The sequence below is a fragment of the Rhinolophus sinicus genome, linkage group LG04, assembly GCF_036562045.2.
Source record: "Rhinolophus sinicus isolate RSC01 linkage group LG04, ASM3656204v1, whole genome shotgun sequence".
In the NCBI taxonomy this organism is placed as follows: domain Eukaryota; kingdom Metazoa; phylum Chordata; class Mammalia; order Chiroptera; family Rhinolophidae; genus Rhinolophus; species Rhinolophus sinicus.
In genome coordinates, this window is record NC_133754.1 from 167,858,517 (window position 1) to 167,870,786 (window position 12,270).

Here is a 12,270-nt window from a genome sequence, read left to right on the forward strand (position 1 = left end):
CACCCAGGGAGTTCTCACACGTGGTGAGAGACATGGCCTCAGAATCCTAAGTAAAAATTTATCAGAATACAGTTTTCTCTATTTTCTCAGGGTCTTTTCAGATTCAAACACTAAGCCTACCCTGGACTACTCACACCCATTGACATCTGCTCTCACTCTTAAATGTCACCAAATTTCTTGACATTGGCATGTGAAAGACAACAGAGTAGTGGTTAAAATGGAAGACCCAGATGGCCTGGGGTTGAATCTAGGCTCTACCAGGAAATGGCTGCGACTCTGGGCAGACTGTGCAACCCCCCTGACCCCGTTTCCTTATCTGTAAGATGAAGATAATCAGATGACCTTTCTTCTTCTTCTTTTTGGTAACAGCTTGTACTTTATTACATATGCAACCCTGCCATATCTGCCAGTTGCTCCCCGCTTTCTCCAAAGTATCTTCTTGTGATCAGTCCCCTTAGGGACCCTGAGCTGCTCCCCCGTGGCCAGAGTAAATGGAGTCCCAGGCTTGGGCAGTGGGCAGGGGCAGACCTACAATTCATCCTCACAGACCTACTGTAAATACGTGTCAGAGGACCCATCTTCTACGACTGCTGCGAGGATTAGGAGTGGCACATGAAAAGCTCCAGCGCAGTGAGTGGGGTGGGCAGAGCTTCCCACCACGATGCTGTGTTCCACGTCTGAGCTGCCCGACATGACGGCCACCTGCCTCGTGCGCACTGGGCACTTGAAATGTGGTTAGTTGACACCGAGAAACTACATTTTAAAGTTTCTTTAGTATTAATGGATCTCGACAGCCACATGTGGCTAGTGTTTCCTGGATTCAACTGGTTCAAACTAATTGTATTGTTGTTATTATTATCCCCATTTCATCAATGAGAACAGAGGCTGAAAGAACTTCTTCAGGGACTCGACTAAAGCTCCAACTTAAGAAAGAAGCAGAGATGGGACATCCAACTCAAGCCTCTGGAGGCAGATCCAGGGCTCCCCTCACACAAAACATCACTGCTGCCCTCCTTCGAAACACGCGATCGTGACGTAAAAATACAGCCTACCTGAATCGGAAGCGAGACCCTAGCCTGATAAAGTCGGACCGATTCGATTTGCTATTCCCGGGTGTCCGCAGTCGGAAGAAGGCGTGATGCTCGACCGCACATTTCCAGAGGTGCTTGCAGGTCCTGGCGCTGTCCAGCCGGAACACAAACGTGTGCTCCTGCTCCCGTCCCTGAACGGGGAAGCACAGGGGTCTCGCTTAAATGGGTGCTCCTGACATGGACGAAGGGCTGCTGACAGCACGGAGGAAAACCGGGGAGCAAGGCTTACCTGGTCATCATCCTCCACGACCACCAGTGTCAATTTGCTCTTTTTAAAATCCATTTTGGTAATTTTAGGCCTGGTCGAGAGAAAACAGTTTAGAAGTGCAATCTGCAGGAAAACTATCCACCCATCAGACAGCAGTTTCCTGTCTACGTTTAAAGCTTAGATTTGCTAGATCAAGCATTCATTTGTTCAAGTGTAATTACCCAAGAAGTTTCACGGCCATTGCCAAACACCCACAAACACACGAAAATGGTGTTGTTTTTTAAAATGAATCAGGGTGTTGCAAATATCCCTCAAGAATCATCCATCACATAGAATTCCACCACAAAACAGGAAAAGACATTTTTTAATATTAGACAAAACTAAATTACCAAAAGAATAAGCCTATTTTGTTAGCTCCTTCAAAGATTAATATGCCTGTCGGGGTCAGTCCAAGAGAATATTCACAGCCATCTCTTCCCTACAAACAAACGAAGGGACAATCGGTAGAGGGTTCTAACAGGTCGGCACAGAGCAGAATGCCAAACAGTGTGCTCACCGCATGACGCTGTGTGCCCACTGTTTACGCATTGCTCAGGTGCAGCGAGACCCAACGACTTAAATGCACCCCATTCTTACCCTGACAACGTGCATGTCTACCCCATACATTTCCAGCCACTTCGCTTTATTCAGATAGGAGAGTTCCGCCTGGGCAGGGCTCTTTCCCCTTCGAAAAACCAATGGAAATACATGTAAACCGAAACTCATACAACCCACAGAATTCTGAAGGGCACAGCCACACGAAGGGATTTTATGCAGCAATTAAAGGAACGAGGGACACCGATTTATATTAACACAGGAAGACCTCCAGAACAGACCGTTAATTGAATAGAAAGATGACAGAGCAGAGTTTATAATAGGGACACTTAAGGGAACCATTTTTTGGTGACTAGACACGGGTGTGTATATGCAAAAGAAAAAGGCTGAGTGGACACAGCACTGGTGGCTAACAATGGCTGCCTGCCTGCTGGAGGAGAGCAGAGGTGTGTATGCGCAGGGGTGCAGCAAGGTGACTGCACGCACACATTCCTATGCTGTTTCAATGTGATACAAGAATGTGCGAATGTCACTTTCCATTTCCGTATGCCCTGCAGAGTGACTGAGGGATGACAGCAAAACATGCTAAGTTTCTGGGTCCAAGGGTGACACGAACAGGTATCGTTTGAGGAAGATGGGCCGGGAGGGAAGGAAGGCTCACGTCTGGGAAACCTGTGAGTGGAGGTGGCACAGAGAGTCCCAGCATAAAGGTGTTAGACTGGAGTGTCTTTGGGGGAAAGGAGGAAAAAGCCAAAAGAAAAATGACAGGGCTGGATGGAGCTGTGGTGACCACCTATCCTGAAATATAAGGCTGCACAGCACATGGTCTCAAATATGAGTGTCCCTGGAAGGGACGACAGGGCATATTGCTAAAGGGTTTCCTCTAGAAGTTCAGACCATGGACAGAGGCCTAGGTGTGTGGAACGTGTCACGGCAGCACCGCCTGGCTTTCTTTAGGAGACCGGAGAGCAGTGGCAACCCCGGCAGCAAGTCAGGGCCACGCTCTCTAGTTCAGAAAGAAAACAGGAGCTTGCACTGGTTCTTACTGTACATCTCTGCAAAGAGATGTCGTGTGGGCCTCTGGGAAAAACAGGACCGAAGCACAGGACAGAGGTGAAGAGGTGGAGCTGTAAATTTAGTCGGTAAAAGAACCGGACAGCCCCGTACAGGTGACAAAACAAACATATCAGAATGCTAGATGGGAGCATCAAGGTACCTGCACTCTTTCCATCTCTGGAAGATATCAAATTCCATCGCTTCTGTCTGATTTGGAATGAACCGAAACTCAGACACAAGCTCTGGTGTGTGTTCCGGAAGCTCACACTCCCCAAGTTCCGCTGCAAGTTTCAGAAGAGGGAGAAAAACAGGAGACATTGAATGCTTCTCGTTAACTGCTGTAACCAGGTCCAAAGGCATTTCACATGGTTTGGAAGCACAAGCACCCCTCACATACAATGCTCTCCTTTCAGCAGACCCTCGATCCCACTCCATACTCACAGGCACATTCAGAATCCCCAAGAATCATCCACCCCCACCCTCCCCCAATCGGGTGTAACACCATCACCTTAGTTATTATTCTTTCTCCCGACTACTTCTCCTACCCAGGGAAGCCCTGGCTATATTCCCCTCAGGAAGCGCTAGAGCCGGAATTTGCAATAAAAGACAATTGCAGGGAATAAGGACCTGGCCAGAAACATCCATTTAACAAGGCTCTTGTGAAGGGTGGGTCCAAGCAGCACTCCAGGGTCTGCAGTGCTGGAGAGGACCAATCAAGAATTCAGTACATGCAGAATCCAGGGGGAAAGTATGTTGGGAGGGAGAGGAAAAGAATGAGAGAGTGAGGCAGGAGGGGATGAGGAAGGAGCGGGGGAGAGGCTGCAGGAACAACTGCAGCAACTCAGGCAGAACAGGAGAGGGAACAGGTCACGCAGAGAGGGAGAGCAGCAATGTGGGCAATTCCTGCAAAAAGCCCAAAACATGGACATGGTCCTTGCGCTCGCCAAGCCCCCGTGGAAAGGAGGGCCTGAAAACACAAGGGGCCCCATTCCTCCAGGACACCAAGGAGAAAATCCACTCTCCCCACCTGACCTCTGCAGACCCCCTCAGGAAGCAGACCCCCCGCCCGCCACCCCCCCCAAAGAAAAGGGATCCTCCAGAGGTTCCTCTAGTACTTTGCTACACAAAGGGAGTCCACAGACAGCAGCAGCAGCAGCACCAGGGAGCCTTCTCACAATGCAGAATCTCAGGCCCCTCCCCAGCCTTACCGAAGCAAAATCTGCCTCTTCTTAAGGTGCCCGGGTGGGTGGTGCACACATTACTTTGAAAAGCACTGATCTACAACAGTGGTTTTCGAATCTGAGCGTGTATCAGGGTCACCTAGAGGGCTCATTACACCACACATCGCTGGACCCCACCCCCAGAGAATCTGATTCCATGGGTCTGGAATAAGGCCTGTGAATCTGCATTTCTAACAAGTTCTCAGGTACGTTGATGCGGCTGACCTGGGCAACACACTTCGAGAACCACTGCTTAGCACAACAAGTCCCACCCATTGACCAACTAGCACATGCTTGAGCCCTTCCAGTAGCAGCAACTCACTATGTACCCAGCAGGCCTGCCCCCTTCGGGACACATCCCAGAAGGGGATAAAAATCCCGTCCACACAAAGGAAACGTCACCAAGCTCAGAGCGGTGGTGGAAGGCTGTACGAGACCATGTCTGACACAGGACCTGGTGAATGTTTCCTCACCTGACTGCAGCCCTGCACCTGCAACTCTGAAGTGGACGGCACCCCTAAGACCACCAGGTGGTCTGGGTCAGCGTGTGTAGCCACTTGGCACCTTGCACAAAGTCACCAATGAAGACTCTGCCCGGGGAAGGTGCGGGCTGGGCTCCCAAGGCAGGAGGCCACCACTGACTTCTAACCAAGAGGTCACCCTGAAACTAAGGACCTGGCAAGACCAGAAGGGCAGTCTGGGAAGAGATCGCCTTGATATGAACCCCTCGTCCCTGGCACCTATGGGCCAAAGCGAAACAATGGAGCCCTGCGTTTAGCAGTGTGTCTGCACAAGTCCACTGACACCTTTGAGCACAGAAGGAAGAAGCCAGATAGTAACAAGGTTTCCCTGAGACCGGACATGGGGGCTGGCGGCCCTCCTCACCATGACTGGACTACGCCTGAGTGAGAACCACTAGGAGGTAGCATGCCTGCCTTCCAAGAGCCTGTTAGCAAAACTCAATGCTTCACTCGGTCTGAGAACTGTGCAGCCAGGGCCCCAGCTGTGGAGGGTGGTGGAAATAGCCCAGACACAGGAGGGCTTGCATCGCAACTCTGCTGTGTACTGTCTGGACCTGGGCACGTCACTTAACCTCTCTGGATCTCTGATGCCTTAACCGTAAAATGGGAACTGTTAGACGATGAAACAAGATCATGGGCACACAAAAAATGGTTGACCCACTGTCCCCCCTCCCTTCTTTTGCTTTTTGCCTGCATTAAATTTCAAATCTGCCATAAATGGAGTTCTCCAAAGAGTACAGCTTCCACGCAGGGCCACTGCATCATAACTCGGGAGGTACTATGAATTCAAGGACAACTGCAGCAAGACATGTCCTCAAGGCTCAAGCATGGGAAGAAACATGACCTTTCATTTTATTCAAACCCATGAAGATGCTCTTGTGATCTTTACAGTCTGAGGAAAGCTGGCTGTGCTGTGGTTGAACTGAGAAGCAGGCTACAGCATGTACTGATGGGATGGGGGAGAAGCAGGCCTGGAGGGACAATATAACGAGAACTTCCTGTAGACATCTGTGTGTGTAAGTCGTCAGCCTTTTTAATCTGTACCTGACAGAATGACTGCATCTTACATTACACTTATGTGGTTCGAGCTCACACGGGCAATTTCTTCAGAAAGGGCTCACCGACAGCTGATACCCTTGTCTGCCCTGGCTCTGGAGCAAGACACCTGGCTCTCCTAGAGCTGGGCTTCGCGGGTGTGGTGATGCCTTCATCACACAGGGTGTGAGATGGTAACCTGGGTGCCCTGTCCTCTCATCATCTGAGACAACATAAGGGTTGGTATGTAAACCTCTCCATTGGATTGGGAGCCCCAGGTCTGATACGGGTGCTTTCATCCCATTCACTACCCCCTGACATGGTACCCCCTTACTGCTGGGCCACCAGGCCTAATGATATGACCTCCCGGCGACTCAGAAACTCCCGGGTGGATGCTTACTTGACAAGCTGGAGACATGTGTACCTGGCCAAAGTGGACAGCCTGTTTCCAAGTTCCTCAAGCCATGACACACCTGTATGGCGCTTACCCTAAGGGCCATTGTATTCGGCACATAGGTATGTGAAGCACTTAGCCTTGTACTTGGCACGGACAGTTACAGGTGACAACATCGTCACCTTTAAACCCCATGGGCAGGCTCCCCCTTCAACCAAAGTCCTTGGGTACCTGTCCAACTTCATTCAATTCATTCTTCACTTACCAAGCACTTGCTAGATGCCAAGCCCCCGCTAGAGAAGAATTAACACTGACTAAGGAACGGAAGTATCATAGAATGGGAGTAACCTGAAGTCCCTAAAAACCATCTTTAGGAGTATAAACAGGACCAAACACATGTACTAAACATACAAGGTAGGAAATCATACAAAACATTTGTATATGACCCTGAACAGAATTACATCTTAAAAACTCCACTCAAAATTCATAGGGAGAAACTCGGGCTGTCTGTGGCTGGTGGCTTCCTTCCTTCCTTCCGCTTGTCTGTTGTGTGGTGGTACTGATATTCTATAATAAGTGTGTACTGATTTTATAATTTGAAAAAACTTAGCTCAACTTTTAAAAATTGGTAAATACAAAAGTGAGAAGCCAAACCTTACGAGGGTGTTCAAAAATAATGAGTAATTGTGAATGAATGCATGCTAATTCATTATTCTGTGGGAGCCAATGAACACATTGTACACGAATCCGCAGCATATGTCCAGCTGATGTGCTGATGAAATTCCTTATGTGCAGTTACACGTTAGCGTTCTCTTAATTAGTGCAGGAAACTTTGGCAAGTGTCCCTTGTGCATTTTAAACTAAACTCCACCAGTACATCATACGGACGGGAACAGTTGACGCTGACAGTCAGGCAGGAAACCTCGTACCATCCAAGTCCCTCCTACGTGCTGACGACTCCCGTCGGGGCTTCCGGGCTGACCTGTCTCCGTGAGCCAGAGGTGCGCACTCCAGAAGCCACTGGAGGGGCCACTGGCACTTCTCAATCAAGATGCCCTATAGATGTCTCGTCCACCAGAGCCCCACTCTTCTATCCGTTCTGTCACCTGTCCTTGGTGGCAGCCTATGAGTCATCCCTGACTCCCTCTCAAGACCTAAGTCTAATGACCAGGTCCTTGTACCGCCAGTGCTGGGAGGTTTTTTGGTTTTGTTTTGGCAGGTGTGTGTGTGTGTGTGTGTGTGTGTGTGTGTGTGTGTGTGACCCCAAGCCCTGGTCGGTCTGTTTTTATTACAGCAACACCTCCTCACTGCACTCCCCCAGCCCACCTTGGTCTTGCTCTAGTCCCTTGTCCCCATCATAGCCTTTCTGAAAGGCACCTCTCACCAGGCCTGCCTCCCGATGAAGAGTCTTCAAAGGTGCCCCTACGGACAACATGACATTCATGCGCTTTAAATGGGGTCCAAGGTCGCCCACCTATCCAGCCTCTTGAACTTCACCCTCCGATACCACTCAACTGCTGGTTGCTCTCTGCACACACTTTCCTACTTTGTGCCGTGGTTCCTTTGATTGTCTTCATCTACTCGTCTCCCCATGGGCCTTCCTCTTCCAAGCGGCCTGCAGATCTCTGTTCCTAGAGAAACCACACTGCACTCTGTATAGACATAGAGAGTATCTGGTCCTGCCAAGTGGTCCTCGTGGGACTGCAAGCTACTTGAGGAGGGAGACAATATCATATTCATTTATACCCCCAGTATTCATTTAAACTCCCAAAGTAGAGCACGGTGCCCTGGTACACAGCAGACACTCATTTGTTGAAATGAAAGCAATACCATTAAAATGCTCATTATCGCTAAAGAATAATGTACCTTGTAGACAGAGAGCAGCTAATTCCACAGCCGTTTCATATGGGCATTTCAATCTTGAAAAAAAAAATAAGAAATTAATTCTATATATGAACTTCAATACCAATAACCAAATACAAAATGTCATTAAAGTCATTTTTCAAAAGGAAGTGATATTTAGATATTGATTTTTGTTCCTGGTGGTTTCTATTTTTGCTGTCCACACAAAAGAATGCAAACAACAAGCTGACTTACACTACATATTTCCAGAGTCAGTTCTCATCACATGGTAAAATAACCCAATCTAGGTAGAGTTTCTATCAACCCTGTAGGCAATTTTACTGGATTTTCCAAAAACGGGGAAGTTTGGGAAATAGAATGAAAAGCCTTCCCTTTGTCTTATTATTTTTAAACTTATTTTATCTTGATATAGTACATTTGTCTTTTCAAGCTGCCGTAAATCTTTTTTGAATTGAGATCATAATATTAAAAATAAACAGACAGACAAAATAACTAACATTGCCAGCTGGATACACTCAAGCATTCTCGTAAGTGTATCTGAGGCATAGCCACAGAAGTGTATTACTACTACAAATCAGGATCCCATTTATACTGAATATTACAAATTTAGTTAGAAAAATAATAATGACATACATTGGTATAGCACTTCAGAGTTTTCAAAGCCTTTGCATATATATTATCCAATTTGGTCAATGCATGGAGTTTGTAAAACCTTAGGATGGGTGTTGCCACTGCTCCCCCATCTGTAGAGATGAGGAACTGAGCGTTCAAAGGTCTTGCCCAAGGTCATCCAGCTGGTAGGAGGCAGTGCTGGGACCAAAAGACCATTCTGCTTTGAAGTACAGTGTATCAGGCTGAAGTCCTTGTAAACTGCAAAGTACTATACAAATGCGAGACGTCGCCATTAATATTTTTCCAAACTGAAGACAATTATTAAAATTACGAGGCCTTTTGTATGAGGAGCACAGTACGGAGAAAGGGGAGAGGAGATAAAAATACACACACACTCATACTATGCACATCAGTCAAAGATCTGTATTGCATGGTTGAATAAGGCAAATGTATACACTGTACAATCTACTTGTTCTATCGTGTACGTTCCACCAAAATTTTTGCAGCATATATTCTATGGAGAGTTTGCAAATTCGGAAATCACATTTTAAATTTCCTTCAGATTATATTCAAAATTGTAATGTGTTCTTGTCAATATCAGGTATTGCTTTTTAGATTCAGTATACTTTTTCGTTTTAGTTTTTCGTGTAAGAGAAATATTCACTACGTATGCTGAAAAATGACACAACTGTAAAAGGTACGACTGTTAAATCTCGTTATCTTTAAAATAAATTAATATTACATGTGAAATCCACCACTTCAGTGCCAATGCTTCGTGCTCAACAATCATTGTGTAGCCAAAGGCCTAGTATTTAAAAACCACTTTTAAGAGGGGCAAAGGAAATGAGATGAGATGTCTGAACCTTTCTATCAGAATCAGAATATAACCTCTTTACGTTACTTAAATGCAGATGGTGATGAATGAGACTTTTTGTCTGCCCAAATACTTGTAAGTGTATACATACTAATAACGTATCTTGCTTGCAAATACAACAAAAGCCATTATGAATGGGGCAGTGATGTGATCAGGGAGAGAATTATTCCCAAATACACATCACTTAAGATATTAAATGCTCTTGGAAGTGCTTCAAGCCATATAGTAATCATTTAAAATAAGATGATGATGACAGTGATACAAGTATTAGACTCACTTTACAATGCCTGGTGTACTTTTTTTTGAATTTTGAAAAGGGTAAGAGAGTTAAAAAAAAAACAAAAAACAAAACAGTGAATTATTTAGAAATATACTATGATCTATCCTGGGTTAAGAGTCAGAACAAAAACGTACTTACTTTCCTGAAAGAATGTCATGCCTGAGTTGTAAAACAAACAGGTACCTGACAAACATATACAAAAGTCAACAGAGGGTAACTCTTCCCCAGCCGCTTCCGATCAATCCCCAACTTCCCATCACAAACCCCACCCCACACGCGGCCCGGAATTCTGCATTGTAAGAAGGGAGTCCAAATCAAATGAGAACTTTGGTGGAAGCATCTCCTCCTGGGTCTCCAGGAAGGTATCCCAGAACCTAGCTAGGAAAGTGAGTGCAGGTACGGAACTTGCAAGATACTCGGAGGATGGAACATGGAACACTGCACAGTCCAATGACGGCCTCCACAACACCCTCGGTGCCCCAGAAGGGAGCCAAACACAGCACACAGCGCTCATACACAGCCATGCAATGTGTGCATTTCAACACGCAAGGGGAGCCCCTGGATTGGGCCCTGAGCCAGCCCCACCAGGAGTCCATAGGGGTTGCAGCTGACTGTATCAAAAAGGTTACAGCTGATGGTAGTTAGTCACTGCTTAAGGCTTTTTTTTTTTCTGATGCAGTTTAACTGCAGACCCTATCTTTTAAAAAATTGTGCATGTGTGAACACACACACAGATACACACACACAAATTCTGGAATTGGACTGCAGCTGCTGGTTACAGGGGTAACAGAAAATGGGGAAGAAGGACGCAAATAACACAAGTGGGGTTCCCTTAAGTAAAAAAATTAAGTGTTTTGGCTTAAATAAGTGGTTTGTTTTGTTTTACCAGGGGGATGTGGGCATCAGAATCACTCACGGTGCTTATAAAAACCAAAGCTGCCCACACCGTACTCCTTGCCTATGGGATCAGAATCGCACACACAAGAGTGATCCCCAGAAATCTGACTTGTTCAAAAGCTTCCCAGGTGTCTCTGATTCACACAACCCTGGTGAAGAATCATTGGCTTTGACGACAACGAGGAGCAGTGTGTTTCATGCAGGGCTCTAAAGGGGAACACTAGAATCATTTAATTTGTTTGAACTTTGAAAACAATGGAGACAGTCACTCTCCATGGAAGGGATATAGGAGAATGTGGGTGACCCAGAAATCAGGAGGGAGGGGGCGGAAGGTTCTGGTACATTCCAGAATGTTCCTGCCTGTGACAGGTACTTAACCTGCACTGAACTGAGTACTCCCATCAAGGAAGACACAGTGCTGACGCAGCCAGAGCTTCCAGTTCCTATAGGAAAGTCTAACTACAGAGCCCCATAAGCCTCTCCAGCACAGGAGAGGGTGATAAGCGGTCTTTAAGGTGTTACTTGGGTGGACATCTCCAAGCTAGTGGTCATCTCCAAGCTAGCGGTCATCTCCAAGCTAGCGGTCACTACCATGGACCACCCAGCAGCTTACATGTCACCACTACTGTCCATCACACAGACAATGTCATTGGGGTTCTGCAGACATCAGGCTGGGGTGGGTAGAGAATCTCACTGATAAAAGAGTGGCTGGAGGGAAACTCCACACTTAAATGTTTTTTAAGTCTCTTTTGCTTCAACACTATTTCTAAAGTCTGATAGACAGGGGCAGGCACAACATAGAAGAAATTGTTACTTTGATATGATAACAGTCAAGGGAATATTGTGAAGTCCCTTAAAATAATAAGATGGCAATTTTGGACTGAGAAATGCTCTTCCAATACCTGCCTTCCCTTTTTTGTATCTGAGACAAAAATAAAGTGCCATCAAACAACTAACCAAATTACCTCAAGTCCAGCCAAACAAATGTGACACGAAAAATAAATCTTTTCATTTTGATTCACTAAGAAAAAGGTCAAATTAAGCAAAGTGTGGATTTTCAACAGAAAATAGAGCGAAGCACAGACAAAATGCTAATAACTCAGGATATAAAGACAGCAAATGGAATGCGAGACAAACCCACAAAGTAGAAGACCCATAAATTATAAGCAAGGTAAGTGCTATTGGGGGAAGGGGAGTCTTGTTCTGCATTTTGTCCTACCTTGTAAACTCTTCACGAAGGTTGTTTGGTTCTGAAGAATAATATTTAACTCGAAAATGCAAAGCATAAGCAGGTCCAACTAAACATTTGGAGATGGAAGGTTGAAGATGTTTTTCCCCAATTGTGAAGATCACAGGATGGACAAAAAGGAAGAACACGTAAAATCTATTAACACAGTCACCACGACACTGGGAAGGCACAACAGCACATACAAAGCTAGTACGTTGTTTTCAAACTTGGTTTGGAAAAACTCAAATGGATTGTTGCTGGCACAGATGCTTTAGCTAGTAACCTCATTCTGGAAGAAAACCGTAACCATCTCGATAAATTACTAAGAGCTGACATGTCACTTTCACCCCCGATTGCCAGGATGCTCCAAACGGATTACTAACTTTGTAGAAAATAC

General features: G+C 46.1%; 1 protein-coding gene across 7 annotated transcripts in view; it reads right to left on the minus strand.

Moving 5' to 3' along the window:
- EPB41L4B (erythrocyte membrane protein band 4.1 like 4B) overlaps positions 1–12,270 on the minus strand; it is a 117,036-nt gene that overhangs the window by 63,089 nt on the left and 41,677 nt on the right. For 5 of the 7 annotated variants that reach the window (XM_074330804.1, XM_074330802.1, XM_074330805.1 and 2 more), the window contains exons 4-11: positions 11,865–11,943; positions 9,887–9,931; positions 7,986–8,038; positions 3,110–3,230; positions 1,936–2,023; positions 1,689–1,777; positions 1,321–1,390; positions 1,053–1,222 (exon numbers count right to left, since the gene is read on the minus strand). In XM_074330804.1, coding sequence (XP_074186905.1) covers positions 1,053–1,222; positions 1,321–1,390; positions 1,689–1,777; positions 1,936–2,023; positions 3,110–3,230; positions 7,986–8,038; positions 9,887–9,931; positions 11,865–11,943 — 715 coding nt within the window. The remainder of the gene's footprint in view (positions 1–1,052; positions 1,223–1,320; positions 1,391–1,688; positions 1,778–1,935; positions 2,024–3,109; positions 3,231–7,985; positions 8,039–9,886; positions 9,932–11,864; positions 11,944–12,270) is intronic. The other 2 variants (XM_074330803.1, XM_019734179.2) reach the window with 2 other exon arrangements.